Source organism: Mustela nivalis (assembly GCF_964662115.1).
Source record: "Mustela nivalis genome assembly, chromosome: 16".
NCBI lineage: Eukaryota > Metazoa > Chordata > Mammalia > Carnivora > Mustelidae > Mustela > Mustela nivalis.
In genome coordinates this window covers 41,529,916-41,548,228 of record NC_139035.1, presented here as the reverse complement: position 1 = coordinate 41,548,228, position 18,313 = coordinate 41,529,916, and the positions used below count along the sequence as shown (strand labels likewise).

The window sequence follows — 18,313 nt, the reverse complement described above, 5'->3', positions numbered from 1 at the left end:
CTGCTAACCCCACAGAATAGAGGCTTTGATTGAGCACTGAAAATATGTCAGCTATCTGGGAGCAAAGGGCTGAGTGTCCAACACACAGGATAGGACAGGACTAGGCAGAGCTGTGGGTGGAGGAGCAGGGCTGTTCTTAAGCAGAACTACAGCCGATGAGTGAAAGCTATGAAGCCTGATTTCTGTTCTACTTCCTGGTCATGGTAATCCGGTCACGGTGCCCGGAGATGAATGATAGTTACGGAGTTCTCTGAGGCACACACTTGGGCTCAGCAAAGCCCTTATCCTTTTGGCCTTCTGTCCCAACTTTGCTCTCCTTTTCCAACCTCAGGAGATGGGGAGGAACCGAACTCCAGTCCAACTGGACAGGCCACCTAATCGCTCTCAGCCTTCCTGCTCCACACCCCCCATGATTTCCCAATCCTGGCTTTCTGCTCTCTCTCCTTCTACCCCCTGCCCAGCCCTCTATCCCCCTCGGAGCTGACAGCATGAGCTCATCTGGGCAGCCCGAAGAGCCAGTGGGGGAAATTCTGAGTCACGGCAGAGGCTGTGGCCAGTGTGCCGCTCCAGGGAGAGGTGCCATGGGAGGATGGAGTGGCCCACACCGCTGGAGGCAGCAAAGTCTCTGCAAGGTGGGGTGACAGGGCGCACCCCCACGGCATGGATCTGGGTCAGCCACTGGCTGAAGAGGCCAGAGGATACCTAGCTGACAGAAGAGGGAAAGAGGCTGGGTGTTGGGATGGGCACCATTCTAGAATCCTCTAACAACAGACACTTCAGGACAGGAGAAGGACAGCAACTGTAACACATGAGGAGACCAGCATCGAAGGAGGGAAAGTGGACACAGAAGGTCAGAGCCTGAATCACGGAGGAGGGGCTTCCTATCGCCCACTCTGGTGCTTTTCAACTCATTTGCTCAAAATGATATCTCGTGTCTCAAAGCAAGCAGATCCCAGTCAGAACCAAGCTTCTGTTGCCGAGATGGCCAATTCTCCTGTCCCTTCAGCGGTGGCCCGTGGGTCTCTGAAGCCCTACTCTCCAGTGCGGGAGAGAGAGCCCCCTCGGCAGCTTAGACCTACCTGTGAGTCACCTGGGACCCTCGCAGACTGGACATGGTCTCTTCCAGGTTCTGTCGAAGATCCAGGACATTTTGCACTGTCCTCTTTCTCTGGGACTCTGGGTCTGGAGGGGAAAAAAGAGCAGCTGGGTGAGTGGAGAACTTCTTGCTGAGAGCTGAGGGTGGCAGGGAGTGGAGACTGACCATGTCCCTAGGACACTGCTCCCCAGGCCATGCAGGTCACCCTAGACACGCGCTCTCAAACTGCCTGACATCTCGACCCTGGGAGGGGGTCTGTGTTGTGCTTGCCACCCAAACCCCCCAAGTAACTGCTTCTTCTAGCTTTCATTTTTGGGAGGCTTGCTTCTCAGAGTGGAGGTCCCCGGCAAGAGCCCTGTGGTTGAGGTCAACCGGAATGTCTGCCTCAAACCCCATCTCCAGGGATAAGGTGATAAATGTTTAACAACCAGCCCTGAGAGGTGGGGACGCCCTGACTTGGAGCTACCAGCATGACGTCACTGACCGCACGGTTAGGAAGAGATGCTAGCAGGTGGCTCTGGGAAGCTGATGGGAGCCAGTTCCCACACATCACACTCCCTGAGCCCCAAACACTGACTGGAGCTGCCCCTTGGGGTTAAGGGGGGGGACAGTGCAGATACAACTCCCAAAAGTGAGGTGGCTGCTGGGGAGGTGGAGGGCATGAGCAGTCATTTTTGGGAGCATGGACTGAGCTCTGGGCGACAATGCGACCCCAAGTGAGGGGGATGCATGGATAGGGCCATCGCCCTCAGAATCCTAAATGATCACGGGTCATTTTATTCAGCCTTGGTTTCCAGGCAGAATATTAACACGGTCAGATGAAAAGAATCTACAACAGGCAAAAAGCAGAATTTATCCCATCTCCTTCCCAAGGTAAAATAATATCCGCAAAAGAGGAAGGGGTTCTGAGCATGAAGAACTCTTAAGAACTTTCTCCAACCTTCTATCAGTTCATCCAGTAAACCTTATCAAACACATGCTTTATCCCAGGTCTCAGAAGGCCCTGAGGACACTAAAACAAAAAGGACCTGTCCCTGCCCCTGCTTTCCTTTTGACTTTGGGATCCAAGGTCAATGAATGGACTCAAATCCCCCAATGTCTCCCTGAAAAGGCACTGCATGGAGAGTCAGGGGCCTACAGGGAGATGATGGCAAAGCAATGGAGAAACCCCAGGAGTCCTGACTCTCAGGCTACTTCCCTTTTCTCTCTATCCCCAAACCCTCTGTGTTCCTTCCCTGGTCAATGTGCCCTCTAGGTCCCCCCCTAACCCACAGACTCAGGAGAGTATGAGGTTCTTTTCGCTACCAAAGGGAGCATTTCTGAATCCCCTCAGAGGCACTTGTACCCCCAAGAATATACCCAGACTGGCTGGCAGGCGGCTGCTCTGTCTCGTCGGCCCTGTGGCGGGTGCTGGGGAGGGTGGGCCGGAAGCCAGGCCACACCTTTGCAGAGAACCAGCTCCACACCTAGACCCAGGTACCTCTTCTCTCCTGCCCCCTTCTCCCCTCTCCTCTCCCTGGGGGAGCCTGCGGGAGGCTGCTGCTGCTGGTGGGCTCGCTCATGGTCAGCATCATGTAGCCGACTTCCATGCTCGTGGCAAGCCTCCATGCCAAGTGCCTGAGCTCTGTCCCACAGAAGTGTCGTCACTTCCGTGGCTGCCAATCCCTATTTATCCTGGCAAATGTCACCTTGTGAGCCGCTCAGTGGCTTTAACTGATGGCTTGGCATAGAATACAGACAGGATCAGAAAGTATATACATACATTTTTAAGGCTTGGTTCCCAAATGCCCACGGGGGGACTAAGAACATTGTGCCAAGATGTGGGTTCCTGGGCCAAGGCAATTCTTTCATTGGGTTTGGCAGCGATGAGGGAAAGGCATGCATAACTCTAAGGGGTGTGCAGTCCCAAAGAGGAAGGTGACCCAGAGTTACTCAGACTTGTGTGCACGCCAACCTTGTGCTTGTACGAGCTCGTTGAATCCTCACGTTTACGGGAGATTTGTGATCTTGTCCCTATTTTACAGATGGGGAAAACTAAGACTCAGAGAGATGAAATAAACGGCCCAAGGCCACACACCTAGCACGCAGCACAGAGCCAAGTCAAGCCAGGGAAGAAAGTAGTATTTCTGGTGATGTATCACGGGGCATGTCTACTGCATCACAGGCATACAGTGATGGCACACAGTAGGTGCTCAGCGAACATTTCAACAATAGATGGATGCTACCACAAAAAAATCTGTCAAGAAATACATTTTTAAAAAGCATGGATAGGGGCACTTGGGTAGCTCAGTGGATTAAAGCCTCTGTCTTCAGCTCAGGTCATGATCCCAGGGTCCTAGGATGGAGCCCCACATCAGGCTCTCTGCTCAGCAGGGAGCCTGCTTCCCCCCCCACACACACCGACCCTTCTCTCTCTGCCTGCCTCTCTGCCTACTTGTGATCTTTGTCTGTCAAATAAATAAAATCTTTTAAAAAATAAAAATAAAAAAATTTAAAAGGCATGGATAGGGGTGCGTGGGGGTGGCTCTGCCGGCTGAGTGTTCGACTCTTGGTTTCGGCTTGGGTCATGGTCTTGGGCCTGCATTGGGCGTGAGTCTGCCCGGGATTCTCTCTCGCTCGCCCTCTGCCCCTCCCTAACTCGAGCACTCTCTCCCTCTCTCAAATAAATAAAATCTCAAAAAAAAAAAAAAAAAAAAAAAAGAATGGATAGATATATGTCCCTTTAGGAAGATGTCTTTTTAAAAAAAATCTTCTTTCTTTTTTAAGATTTTATTTATTTGGGGGCACCTGGGTGGCTCAGTGGGTTAAAGCCTCTGCCTTCAGCTCGGGTCATGGTCCCAGGGTCCTAGGATCGAGCCCCGCATCGGGCTTTCTGCTCTGTGTCCCCCTGCCCCCAGCCGCCTGCCTCTCTGCCTACTTGTGACCTTGGTCTGTCAAATAAATAAATAAAATCTTTTAAAAATATATTTTATTTATTTATTTGAAAGAGAGAGACAAAGCAAGAGTGGAAACACAAGCAGGGGGAGTGGGAGAGGGAGAAGCAGGCTCCCTGAAGTGCAGGGAGCCCAATGAGGGGCTCAGGACCTAAACGGAAGGCAAATGCTTAATGACAGAGCCATTCAGGGGCCCCAACACCCCCCCCTTTTTTTTTAAGATTTTATTTATTTATTTGACAGACAGAGACCACAAGCAGGCAGAGAGGCAGAGAGAGAGGGGGAAGCAGGTTCTCTGCTGAGCAGAGAGCCTGATGCGGGGCTTGATCCCAGGACCCTGAGATCATGACCTGAGCCGAAGGCAGAGGCTTAACCCACTGAGCCACCCAGGCGCCCCTCCGATCCCCCCCCCTTTTTTAAGAAAAAAATATTTAATCCAAAAGGTAGCCAGCCCCAGGAGTGTCCCTCTGTATTCTCTAGTGCTCCTGGCCCTGGGGCAGGGGAGTGTGGGTATGGGAACCTGGATCTTAATGCTCTAGCAGTGACCGAAAGAGGTATACTTTCCTACTTGTCACTGCACTGATCACAGTGCCCTGTATCTCCTCCCTCCAAGACCACTCTATCCCACTACCTCATTTCCATGTCAGTAGTGTGGGGTGGGAATGCCCCTAACGTCTCATAGACTTGCCAAAAATTAGAGCCACAAGTGTCCTTGAAAGTGACCCGATCCAACCTGGTCATAGGAGAGATGGGAGGCTGAGGTCCAGTGAGGGGGCAACGAGCTGGAGGTTAATGGAATGATGTCTGGTACCAGGCCTCCCAGCAGTGTAGCCTAGAAGCATACACAGGAGTTTGGGTTGGACTCTGATTTGCTGGAGGGTGACCTGGATCCCTCCAGCAGAGGCTATTCCCCTGAGCTCCCTCCATGCCCCAGCACTGCCCCCTGGTGGTCATCCTGGGGATGCCAGCCTACTTCTCAAAGGCTCAGCTCAGGGTAGTGGCTCCTGAGAAGTCTGACTGTGCACCCACATCTGTGGGTGACAGAGACCTTCCTCGGGGTACAGCGGTAGCCCCACGATGAGAGGACTGACATGCACATACAGGAAAGAATTCTGGAACTCAAGAGGCTGCAGAAACTCTGGCTAGGTTGGGGGGCAATTTGATGTTCACATCCATGACCTCAAGGCAAATCTTTACACATATAACTAGAAAATATGAATAAAGTTGCATCTGCAAAAGAATTCAGCCACCCCTCTCACCCTTACCCACTCTTTGCCTTCACACTCTTCACCTCTGAACCTCCAACTCATATCTAAGCTTCCCCTTTTCTCATCATGTCCCATGCAGATCAGAGATGGGGTGAAGGTTGGTGAGGTACACACCATCTTGTGATGATGACCCCAAAGCTTGATGATTTGCTTTACTGGATAAGTCATGGTGTCTCAGAGGTCACCTCCATGTGTCAAAACATCTCAATGTCTACTCTGGGCCTGCAGTAGAGGCCTAGGGACCGGAAGAGAACACAGACACAGCAGACAGGGAGGGCCTGGGAGTTCCTCCCCTCCCTCAGCACCCGTCCATGTGCGATGCACTCAGGGCTCCCGGCCTACAAAGCATCTTTGTGCAGGTGAGAAAAAGGCATTCTCCAGGCCAGCTCAGCTTGGGTTTTGTTCTTGTTAGGACCCACACTGTGGCCAGGAGAACATACCTGTCCCTCCCTTGGATGTCCGGATCTGAACACCCCTCACAGCCCTACTCTGAGGCTCTGGGTATGGGTCCAGCTGCAAGGATGGCGGGTGTATGTGCGCATGCATGTGTGTGTGTGTGTGTGTGTGTGTGTGTGTGAAGCAGGGTTGGACCAAGGCCAGCTCCACGATGACAAGGAGGTCTACGGGGGGAGCCCATGAGATTGTCCCGGGCTGCTGCTCCAAGCCTTTCCCTGCAAAAGGAGCAAGCAGGGAGGATGTGTGATGTCCTCTGGCTCAGAAGAAGGCAAGACCCTCCCCCAACCCAGCCATCACCATGGTAACTCACAGCTGCCACCAACAACGTCACCCTCCCAGCATGCACTGGGCAAGGCAGGATGGTGTTTCTACACACTGCTGTCTCATATGAGACTGCAGAGCACATACTGCTTAACAAGTCTTGGGGCTGAAGGACTGGCAGTCAAACAAACCACACACACACACACACACACACACACACACACACATATGCAAATAACGTCCGCTACTGAAAGCTCATCATACGGTGGGCATGACCCCAAGCAGTTTTCCCGTCTGTGGACTCCAAAGCTCCTGTTCTTTCCACTACAATAGACTGCCCTGAAGTACACAAATGCCTCCGGACGTACACACCTACTTGGGGTCTGGCCAGTAGTTTGTGCAAACCATTAGAATCACACGGAGCGGGTGTCTGGGGAGGCTCAGCCAGTTTAGTGCCTGCCTTTGGCTCAGGTCACAGTCTCAGGGTCCCAGGATTAAGCCCCGCATTGGGCTCCCTGCTTGGTGGGGCGTCTGCTTCTCCCTCTGCCCCTCAAGGCACTCGTGCTCTCTCTCTCTCCTTGCTCACTCTCAAATAATAAAAAAATCTTAAAAAAAAAAAAAAAGAGAGAGAGAGAGAGAGAGAGAATCACACATGTGCAAGTCTGCGGTTCTGCAGACATGTGCACCGAGAGGTGTGGCTAGTTCATCAGGAGGAAGCTCTGTGCAGTGAGTTGCCAATCAGGAAAACAAGCTTCCCCGGGAAGGGAAGACTATGATAAACTTGAATTAGACTAGGAAGACAAGACTATGACCTTGAACTAGGCTAGGAAGGCAAGACTATGAACTTGAACTAGACTAGGAACTAACCAAGAAATGGAGATATGGGGGCAAGAACAGACGGGGCAGTGTTCTAGCAAGAACATAGGTCTTTGAGTCAGAAAGACATTTCGGATCCTGCACTGTCCTTTTCTCGCTGTGTCTGAGCTTGCACAAGGCACCTCAGCTTGCTGCAGTTTTCCCCTCTGCAAAATGGGGAGAATAATGGTGCCCCCCCCCGGGAGGGTTGTGGTGAGGGTGACGGTGCTCATTTCCGTTCGCACATGCTCCGCCCGGTAGTTGGCACACAGTAGGTGCTCTATAAACGGCAGGTCTTGTTCATCAGAAGGTACACAGGGGCAGGTGAGCCAAGGGTACACACTCGTACCGGAGCTGGACTAGCTTCTGGGTTCTTTGGTTTGCAGGTGAGCGGTGCAGTTCCAGAGGATGCTCCACCCTCCTCTGGGCCCTTGCTCGGGCCGGGGGAGGCCCTCATCCTTGAGGCAGGGAGCAGATGAGGTGGAAACAGAACCTCATCTTCAAGTCATCAGGTCTGAGGACAGCCCTGCACCGACCGTAGCAACGTTCCGCCTTCAATCCTGCTTCCCGGGACCCCGGCTCTGCCGTGGGAGAGGCTGGGCCCTCCCTGGCCAGCAAGTCTGAAATCTGATGTAGGAAGTGATGGGGGCCTCCAGCGCAGGGTAATCACCCCACCAGATTGAGGGAGGAAGCAGAGGAAGGGGGACTCCCGGGAATCCATCACCCAGCAGTCAAATCTACCCAAGTTCTGTACAATTTTAATTATTAGCTGACAATTAAGTAAACTGTGGTAACTGACTGCTGAAATCTTAATTACTTCCACCAAGGTTTCAGAAACCACATTAGTAGTTTTGCCCAGGGCAGAGGCCACAGAGGACTGGGTTCTCGGCTGACTTCTCCACTGGCTGCTGCTGTCAGCGGCTGGGCTCCACGAGAAGCAACCGGAGAAACGGAAGTGACTCAGGGCAAGAACGTTTTCAAGTCACGGCATTTCAGAGCTCGGGAGACTCATGTGCCCTCTCATTTTATAGATGCGGGAAAAACGACACCTCACTCAGGCCCAGAGAGGGAAAGGCGTGGCCAATATCTCCCAGGTGGGGAAGAGCAGGGCAGGTGTGGCCTGGCCCGGGGCCCTTTGCACCCCAGCACTCTGTCTCCTTGCTGGGCTGTGGGCTGGGGACGAGAGGCACGGAGAGGAGTCCCCAAAGGGGTTGATCAAAATGTAAATTACGGCGGAGCACCTGGATGCCTTGGTCAGTTGAACATGCGACTCTTGACTTCTACTCAGGTCATGATCTCAGGGTCATGAGATCAAGTGGGGAGTTTGCTTGAGAGCCTCTCTCCCTCTGCCTCTGCCCCTTCCCCTGCTCGCACTCACTCTCTCTCTCTCTCTCTCTCAAAATTAATAAATAAGTCTTTAAAAACAAACAACGTAAATAACTGTTTGGAATGGTCTGATAATAGATACACGTAGATATCCAGGCTAGACCAAAAGACCTGCAGAAAGAAGAATCCAGCATCACACACACACACACACACACACACACTCCTGTCTCTGTCTCTCTCTCTCTCAATCACTCTCAAGGAGAAAACAAAAAATCTCTCCTGACCCTATTAGATCCCAAGGGTGGCGTCCAAGTCTTCTCTGAACTCAAGAACCTGGCAGCTTGAGCTCCTAGTACACATGGGTCAAATACGATTACAATAAAAGCCGTTACTAACACACACAAGTGTGTGTTCAGCCCTAGCCAGTGGGCCGCCTTCCCCAAACGACCACAAAGGATGCTTAGCAGTGGACCACATCACAACTAGTATCCGTGGCTGACATTTTGTGTTTCCCACGAGTCAGATGGCTTTGGCATCATTTGTATCTCTGTCCTCTACTCAAGGATGCACACTTTCTTTTTTCTTTTTTAAAGATTTATTTATTTATTTATTTGAGAGAGAGACAGTGAGAGAGAGCATGAGAGGCGAGAAGGTCAGAGAGAGAAACAGACTCCCCATGGAGTTGGGAGCCTGATGCGGGACTCGATCCCAGGACTCCGGGACCGTGACCTGAGCCGAAGGCAGTTGCTCAACCAACTGAGCCACCCAGGCGCCCAAGGATGCACACTTTCAAGGTCCGGCCAAAGGAGGCGACGGGGACCCACCTCCGGGGAGTCCTCAGCCCTCTAGGTCTCTACCGCCTGCTCAGAAGTTGCGCTGGGTGTGTCCTGCAGGTTCTTGCACAAGATGCGGGATGGACTCCTAATCTTGAGTGTTGGAAGGCTCCGTCCCCCAGTGCGGCTGGAGCAGGCGCGGAAGGGGACAGGTGAGCCAGCCCACTAATCTCCCCTGAGCTCGGGCAGAGCAAAAGACGTCTCCTACGGTTCCACCTCCTGCCTCCACCCTGTCCTCACCATCTGATGAGCCAGAGGCCCTAGCGAGAGCACTGGGTGGGCCTCCATGCACGAGGCACCCCCCCCTTCCATGGAGTAAGCAGGCGGGGGACGTTTTATTCTGTTCCTGATTCTGTCATTTCATTCATCCCCCCACATGAGTCACAATATTGTCAGAGGCGGTTGTCACAGAACCCTGCGGCGTGACAAATCACACACTTCTGGTTACGGAGTGCTCTTGCTCCCTGGAGGAGCTCCCGGGGAGATTCATCCTTGCCCCAGAGAATCCTGAATCCTCCCAACTAGCGTGTGAACCAAGCTGGAGCCGAGTGTTTGTAACCCTCCTACAGGGAGCTGCGTGGGGCAAAATACCTAGAAAGAGCCAGGACTCGGGAAACAACTTACTGGCCACATGGATGGGAGGCAAAGCAAGGCAAAGCCGGAGACAGAAGAGAAATCTGGGGCCAGAGAGGAGGGTACGCGTGGTCCAACCCTTGCCTGGGATTGCCAGGCTGGTGTCTCTCCAGATCACCTAGAGTTCTGATTTTGATTGAGTCAGAAGGCTGGGAACAGACAGCCTCGGCAATGTGTCTCTCCTGGGCACTGGGCTAAGAGGAGCGGGGAGGCAGGGGGACAGGGGAACAAGGCAGCAGGGGCAGGTTGCTTTCCCGAGGGTACACACTAATTAACTGTGGGGTCTTGGATTAAATGACTTCCCCTCTCTGGGCCTGTTTCCTATCCATAAAATAACGGAATTGAAGGGGGGCACCTGGGAGGCTTGGTCGGTTAAGAATCTGACTCTTGATTTTGGCTCAGGTCATGATCTCAGGGTCCTGAGATTGAGTCCCATGTCAGCTCTGCTCTGGGTGTGAAGCCTGCTTAAGATTCTCTTTCTCCCGGGGCGCCTGGGTGGCTCAGTGGGTTAAGGCCTCTGCCTTCGGCTCGGGTCATGACCCCAGGGCCCTGGGATCAAGCCCCATGCCAGGCTCTCTGCCTGGCAGGGAGCCTGCTTCTCCTCTCTCTCTGCCTGCACCTCTGCCTACTTGTGATCTCTGTCTGTCAAATAAATAAATAAAATCTTAAAAAAAAAAAAAGATTCTTTCTCCCTCTGCCTCTTCTCACCCCTCTCTAAAAAAATATTAATAATAATAATAAGGGAGTTGGGGTAGGGGATACCCAAGGCCCCTGACCAGCTTTGACCATCTGGTTCTATAGCTTTGTAGTTGGCTGAATCCATCCTTTCTCCCAGAATGTGTTACAGATGCTGGTGTGAGAGTGTCATCCCTGGTGATTATGACTCAGAAGGCTGAGTTAGAGCCAGGAATCTGCCTCTTTGCAAGCCCCCAATATGGATGATAAAGAAAGTCACTGTTCTTTTTAAAGCTTTTATTTACTGGGGCAGCTGGGTGGCTCAGTCGGCTGGTTGTCTGCCTTCAGCTCAGGTCATGATCCTGGGGTCCTGGGATCAAGCCCGGTATCAGGCTCCCTGCTCAGCGGGGAGTCTGCTTCTCCCACTCCATCGCATGGCCCTGAACGCATGACCTGAGCTGAAATCAGGAGTTAGACGCTTAGCTGAATGAGCCCTGCAGGCGCCCCCAGAAGGTCCCATTTTGAACAATTCTGACATCTTGTTGCACACCACCAAAACAGTATGTCCTTCACAAAACGGGGCTCATTTCCTGATGCCAGGCCACGGGGCTGTGTCCTGGGCCTTCAGACCAAGTTTACTCCCTGGCACACGTCTACTGTTTTCTGGGAAAGCCCACTCCTCCATCTCCGGGCCACCCAGGAGCCACGTCCGTCCTGCTGCTCCAGTCGCTGCTGCGGAGTATCACCACAAGGGGGCGCTGCTAGCCTTCAGCCAGCCGTGGCCTTGAGGATGCCGCAGTACTGCAGAAGGGCAGCTGTCTCATTCTCAGGCTTTTGAGCGGCAGCGGTGGCTGCAGTGGCTGCAGTGGCTGGGCAGCCTGGGCTGCCGCAGGAAGGGTCTTTTCCCTCTGCATGATGCTTAGGACACCTCCTTTCCTCCCAGGCTCTGCACTCCCAGGGCCGGCGTCCTTCCCCTGACCCCAGGCCTTGGTGCCTGGGTTGTACTAACATTCTTGGAAAAGAGCCAAGAGTTTGCAGCATCTACTTTGGGGAGCTTGTCCTACTCATGGGGAGAGAGAGCAGTGCCTGGCCTCTGGGGTGAGCCAGTCAGCCCTCTGTGTGCAGAGGGTTTGGAAGGGGTGTCTGGGGACCTGTGGGTTCCACTTGGCAATCTCAGATCCAGAGCCAAAGTCTAAGAGAGACTCCAACAGGCCCTTCTGCTCCAATGCCCAGCAGACGAAAGGCTGTCTGTGGAGAGTGGATGAAGGTTCAGATCTGTGCTCTGGAGGTCTCCCTCCACTCCTCTGCAATGTCCCGGAGGCGGGAAGCTTGCCTGATGAGGAGGAAAGAGAGCCACCCCCGCCATACCCCCCCCCCCCCCCCCATGCTCAACCTGGCTCTTTCTGGGGTGGGGGGTTGGGGGATGTAGCAGCCTCCCTCTGCGGTGAGCAGGAGGGAGGGAGGGAGCCAGAGGGCAGCTCCACAAGGCTGCCAGGGTCAGGCCAGTTCAGGCTTGCTTAGCTGGTGAGCAAGGGCAGCCTTTGGAGGCGAATGTGGAGAGTGAGCATTAAAGCTCCAAGGGAAAGCAACACCTCGCAGCCACTTCGTACCATCCAGCTGCGATACTGCTTTAGGTAAGGACCAGTGGAGGGGAGTCAAGGCTGGGGGCCGGGGACCAAGGAGGGGATGCCTGCCTGCACACCTGTAGGGAAGGCGCGCTGCTGGGAAAATTCCGTCGTCTCCTCTTCCCCACCCCATGTCCCTCCGAATGTTAGGTTATGGGATCAGAAAGAAGATTTATGAACATATTCAATCTTCTCTCCTTTAGAGACCTGGATGCTGGGCTCAGCTCGAGGGGGCAGGCCTCCTGCAGAAAATTAGCTGCGTGCCTCAGCAGGAGACACCTGCCTCTCCTGCCCGGTGGACCTCAAGACTCACTGGCAATGTTTTCCAGCAGTGATGCTGCCCAGACCCTATATGGGACGCCCGGCTCCAGTGACGCTGCTGCTGGGAGCGGGGAGTGGTTCTCAGAGCCACAGTTTACGCCACAGAGAAAGCAGAGAGAGGAAAGGAAGCGAGGGAAAGGGCTGGAGGCTGGGGGCTTGGGGCTAGGCCCGGGTGGTTTCTGACTATGAACTAGTGATATCAGTATCGCTAACTCCTCCACAGGGCCATGTGCCACACAGTGGTCTGGAAGCTTCATGAATATCAGCCCATGTAATCTCCATTACAGCCCTGGAGAGCAGTCCTGTTAGTAACTCAGTTTTGCTGTTGAGAAGCATGAAGCCCAGAGAGGTTAAGTAAGCTGCCCAAGGTGAAACAGCTGTGAATGGTGAAGCCAGAATTGGACCCGGATAATCGGGACTCTTTGACTGTGTTGTCCAAGACCGCAGCCCAAAGCCACAAATGCGTATCGAGATACACAAATACGTAGACAGAGATGTAAGTCACACAACAGTCACCCCTTTCAACAATTTGGGGGCGCCTGGGTAGCTCAGTGGGTTGACCATCTGTCTTGATTTCGGCTCAGGTCATGATCTTGGGGTCCTGGGATCGAGCCCCACGTTGGGCTCCATGCTCCGTGCAGAGTCTGCCTGAGAGTCTCTCTTCCTCTGGCCCTTCCCCCTGTGCTCGCTCACTCTCTCTCTCTCACAAATAAAGGAATAAAATATTTAAAAACATAAACCAAAAAATAAAAAAATAAAGTACAGTCCACTGGTTCTTAGCACATTTGAAAAGTTGCGCAACCATCACCATCTCCTATTTACAGAATATTTTTATTAACACCCCCTCAAAGAACCTCCGTGCCCATTAGCAAGCACTCACTACTACCCCCAGCTCCGGCCCTAGCCCCTGGCAACTACTGATCTCTATTTTCTGTCTCCACAGATTTGCTAGTTCTGGACATCTCATATAAATCTAATCATGGACATTGGCCTTTTGTGACTGGCTTCTTAGCGCGATGCTTTCAACGTTCATTCATGTTGTCTCAAGTATCACTATGTCATTCCTTTTCACGGCTGAATAACTTTCTACTGCTTGGATATACCATATTTTATTCATCCATTCATCATTTGATGGGCATTTGGGTCATTTCCACGTTTGGCCTATTTTATGAATAAAGCTACTATCAACATTCATACACAAGTCTTTATATGGACATACTTTTTCATTTCTCTTGGATAAATGCCCAGGAGTGCAACACTGGGTCACACGGTAACTCTGTGTTTAACATTCTGAGTATCTGTGGGACTGTTTTCCAAAGTGGCTGCCTTTGGGGCGCCTGGCTGGTTCCACAGAGATTCTTGGTCTCGGGTTGTGGGTTTGAATCCCACATTGGGTGCAGAGACCACTTAAAAATAAAATCTAAAAAAAAAAAAAAAAATCTTAAAACAACAACAACAAAAAAACAACAAAACAGCAACCAAAAAAACCCAAAGCGGCTACCCCATTGCACATTCCCACCAGTCATGTGAGGGTTCTGATCTCTCCACATACTCTCTGACATGTGTTATTATCTGTTTTTTTAAAATTATTATTATGGCCATCCAAATGGGTGTGAAGTGTAAATCACTGTAGATTTAATTTGCATTTCCCTAATGACTAATGAAGTTGAACATCTTCTATATTTAAATTAATTAAAATTAAATAAAATTTAGAATTCAGTTTGTCATTTGCCCTAGCCACATTTCAAGTGCTCAATGGCCACATCGTCACCCTGGCTCATAAGCACTAGAGACAGAGACCATTTCCATCACCTAGAAAGTTCTACTGGACAGCACGTCTAGAACCCAGGGGGCTTGGTCTGTACTATTATCACTGGCTGTTTCTTTTTTTTTTTTTCCACTGGCTGTTCCTAAGAGGTTTTCCTCTTAATGAACTTCATAGTCTGGCAATTCCACTGTACAGATGGAGCCCATCTTGGGTTCCTGGGGTCCTGCAGCTGAAGACGACAGTGGGTCAGACAGAGACTTGCCAGAGCACAGGATCTGAGTTAGTGGCAGAAGAGAATCAGTAGCAAAGGGGAGGGTGTACTCATTTAGCTCCTCCAAATCTTTGACATTCTCTCCTTTCCCAGGACCTACCAATGGCCAAGGGACCAGGGGCTCTGTCTCTGAAGATACTGCTCTTTTGATGGGAGACCTGCCCCTGTCCCGCCTCTGCTGGCACCAGAACTCTGGGCTGGGGACCCTCCAAAGTTCTCCCACCCAGACCCTGCCATCCTCTCTGCTCTAGAGGTGCGTCCCACCTGACTCCTCTGAAAGGAGCTGGACTTCAGCAAGAAGACAAGTCACATGGATAGACTACCGTGGCTTTTGACGCAGCTGCTGACCCTGGGAAGTCGCTGGCCTCCACCTTAGCCATCCACTCGGGGCCCGTTCTCTGGCAGCCCGCAGCTGGGAAGCTGGTGGGCACATACGGGGGTCAGGTGTTGTCAGCAGTGCCCAGGGGCCTTGCTGTTCTCTGGGGACCATAGAAAATGGTGAAGAGGGTGTGGGCCTCGGGAAGCAGGGAGGGGCTCCTGGAGGAGGTGGCCAATAATCTGAAACCAAGAAACCAAATGAAGGGAAGGAGTGAGCCAGACCCGGGGCAACAGAGCAGGCCCCTGCTCAAGCCCCCAGCTTGGGAGTGATGTCATCTAAGCCAAGGCCGAGCCACAAGAGAGAAAGGACTGCCTCTGGCTATTGGATGGCAGGAGGCCACGGGCCACATAGCCAGAGTTACTCCCAACCAGCCGGTGACCTGGGGCAAGGTACTTAATCCTTGGGCATCAGTACTCTTACCTATAAAGTGATACAATGATACAACCCACCCAGTGTTCCTGTTCAGATTTCCTGTCTCTTCTCCCACTAGACCGTGACCTCTGGGAAGGCAGAGCGTTGGCCCATTCATCCCTATCTGCATATGACCCCTTAGACACAGGCCATGCTCCCCTCACTGTGTGTGTGTTTTTTTTTTTTTTAAGATTTTATTTATTTATTTGACTGAGAGATCACAAGTAGGCAGAGAGGCAGGCAGAGAGAGAGAGGAAGCAGGTTTCCCGCTGAGCAGAGAGCCCAATGCAGGGCTTGATCCCAGGACCCTGGGACCATGACCTGAGCCAAAGGCAGAGGCTTTAACCCACTAAGCCATCCAGGCGCCCCATCCCCTCACTGTTTTAAACAATACGACGGGAGAGGGAGTGTGGGTTTGGGGTGAAGGTGGCACGTGGTGGGAGACAGAGCACATGTGCAGGGCACCTGGTCTGGCCAGCCTGTGTATGTGCCCGTGTAGACTGCCCCGGCCGCAAGCCTAGAAAACGGCTGGCGTGAATGCTCCTCAAACATCCGAGCAGGCCTGAGCCTCAGAAGTCGCTGAACAGAAGAAGAAATTGAGGCCCAGCGGAGTAGTAATGACTCGGTGATGACAACACGGCTTGTTGATTTCAGAGCCAGGCTGGGGCTGGAGGAGGCAGAGGTCGGGCTTTAAGGAATTCTTTGGCTCCGAGATGGTTTGGGACAGTGCGTGGGCGATGCAGGGCTGCCCCAGTCGGTGGGCAGGGATTTCTCTGCCTGAGGGGGCTGCTCACACCCTCCTCCTCCCCAGCCCCACCTCTGCCTGTGGGAAGCATCTGCTCCCACATCTAAGACCCATCATCTGCCCCGGCTGGCGGCCTCCCTGAAGGAGTCACATTTCTGGAAACACCTTCTATGTCACGGATGCCCTCGACCCTCTGCTGCCTCCCACTGGGGACCCTCGGGCTCAGCCCATCTGCCGCTCGCCCATCTCCCCACCTTCAGGATGATCCTACTACCCACTAGAAGGACCAGGCTTGGACAGAGGCCACGGCACTGCCCCCGTGGCTTGGGCACAAATGGAAGCAAGAAGGAATAAGATTAGCTTTAAGGACTTCCAATTAAGAAGGCAGAGAAATCCCACAGTGAAACTTAATAAAGGTTTGCTGAAGAGTTATTAAAAAGCAGGCAATGTTCTCTGAGGCGGGAGGGGAAGGGGACTGTATTCACTCAGTATTTTCCACATACCGACCATGATGCTACACACAGAACCACAGTTTCAGCTACCCACGGTCCTGAAGTCAGTGACCCTCCCAAGTACGTGAGAAGGTCAAGAGCAGCCTCACGCTGTCACAGCGCCCTTCTCCTCAGCACGAGGGCATTTTATCATCTCGAATCATTACAAGAAGTGTGAGATAATGTTATTTTTTTTTTTTTTAAGATTTTATTTTTTATTTGAGGGAGAAGAAGAAAGCGTACCCAAGCAGGGGGAGTGGCAGGCAGAGGGAGAGAAAAAAGCAGGCTCCCCACTGAGCAGGGAGCCCGATGTGGGGCTCCATCCCAGGACCCTGGGACCATGACCTGAGCTGAAGGCAGAAGCTTAACCCATGGAGCCACCCAGGCGCCCCAGTGAAATGAGTCTAATTCATGTGACTTTCACTACAGTATATTGTTGAACTATTCTATTTCACTGGAATTATTACGGTTAATTTCTCACTGTGCTCAACTGAGCCATGGAACTCTATCTGAGGTCTGTATCCAACAGAAAAAAACCTAGTGGATACAGGGTTACTGTCTGAGTTACAGGCATCCCTGGGGGTCCTGGGTCATGTCCCCTGTGGATTTGGGGGCATGACTATACATTTCATCTTTTAACACAACAGTCACGACGGGGTAAGTATAATTACCCCCGTTTGATAGGCGTATGGCTCAGAGAGGCCAGTTAACTTCCTAAGGTCCACAGCTTGCGTGAGCGGTACAGTTAGCATGTGAATCCACGTCTGACTCTGAAGTCCGTGCTTTTCCCCAAATATATGATCAATGACAACCGAGACAGTATTGCCAGACCCCAGGAGGCCCTTCCTGACTGACACGCTGGACCTGCACTCCTCACACTCGCAGGAAGAGGCCCGTCCTTCGGGCTGCGGAATGAATGAGCAGCAGGACTGCCAGGAGACGGGGAGGGCCGGGCAGCAGGCCAGGTCAGCGTTCCTCTGCCTCCAAGCCTCGGGGCCGCCAGCCAGGCCGGGCCTCACTGGCAGTCACTGCTCCTGCCTGACACTTCCTCGAGGGAGCCCTTTCTCCCCACTGGGCTTTGTCCCAGCTCTGGAACCTGCAGGTCTTCTGGCCTCGGAAGAACCTTCCTAGAGCATCTGGCAGGCAGGTTGTGTGGTCCGCTTGCCAAGACCACGGGCTCTGCTCGGCTGCTTCATCAGATCACTCAGAATCCTCCCCTGGCCTGTCCAACGCCCGTGCAGGAGCCTGGGAACCAGCGGTGGCCACAAGGAGGGCTCCGGCCGCACCCCCTCCTCCTGCCCTCCCACCTTCCCCCCTTCGTGGGGAACATATGTGGGGGACTGGAGGCTCCCATCCGAACTCCTCCTGACCCTGTCCTGTCCCTGCTAGCTGGCTTCTCACTGGAGAAGCCAAGGGGTCCCCCACACATTTTGAAGGGAAGGGCCTTCAGAGCCCAAGCACCAGGCTGGAAGCCAAGGCCCCTGGGTCCCAGACCCAGCATGTCCTGGCACCCGGCAGCAAGCTGCTCAGCCCTTCTGGGCCTCAGTTTCCCCTTCCGAGAGAGAAAAAAAAAAAATCAACCCCATTCCCACACTTGCAAAAGCAGGAGAAAGGATGTGAAAAGAGAAGGGAAGTGAGCAGAGCTTAAGGACTGGGCATTCTTCTCCAGAAGGTCCGGTGGGGTAGCGTGTCAGGGCTGGGGTCCCTCTGGAAAGTGTGGGACCCATACTGAAATGAAGCCCAGGGAGGGGCAGGACGAAGCACCCAGGCCCAGCCCTCGCCCAAGCCCAGCAGGGCCTGCATACAACCCACGGGCCCAGGCCCTGCGCTGCAGCCACCAAGGGACTAAGGACTGGTCACTGTTTGCATGGAGCTGAATTCCCAGGGCAAAAACATCTCCCTTGGAGATTTCCAAGTCTGACAAGCTACAAAGCCACATCTAAGTTCAGTGACAACAAATCCATCC

General features: G+C 52.9%; 1 protein-coding gene across 14 annotated transcripts in view; it reads right to left on the bottom strand.

Annotated features, from left to right (window-relative positions):
• The window catches only part of NAV1 (neuron navigator 1), a 255,753-nt gene that overhangs the window by 99,758 nt on the left and 137,682 nt on the right, over positions 1-18,313 (bottom strand). For all 14 annotated transcript variants that reach the window (XM_082701985.1, XM_082701986.1, XM_082701969.1 and 11 more), the window contains one exon: positions 1,080-1,182. In XM_082701985.1, the coding sequence (XP_082558111.1) occupies positions 1,080-1,182 (103 nt within the window). The remainder of the gene's footprint in view (positions 1-1,079; positions 1,183-18,313) is intronic.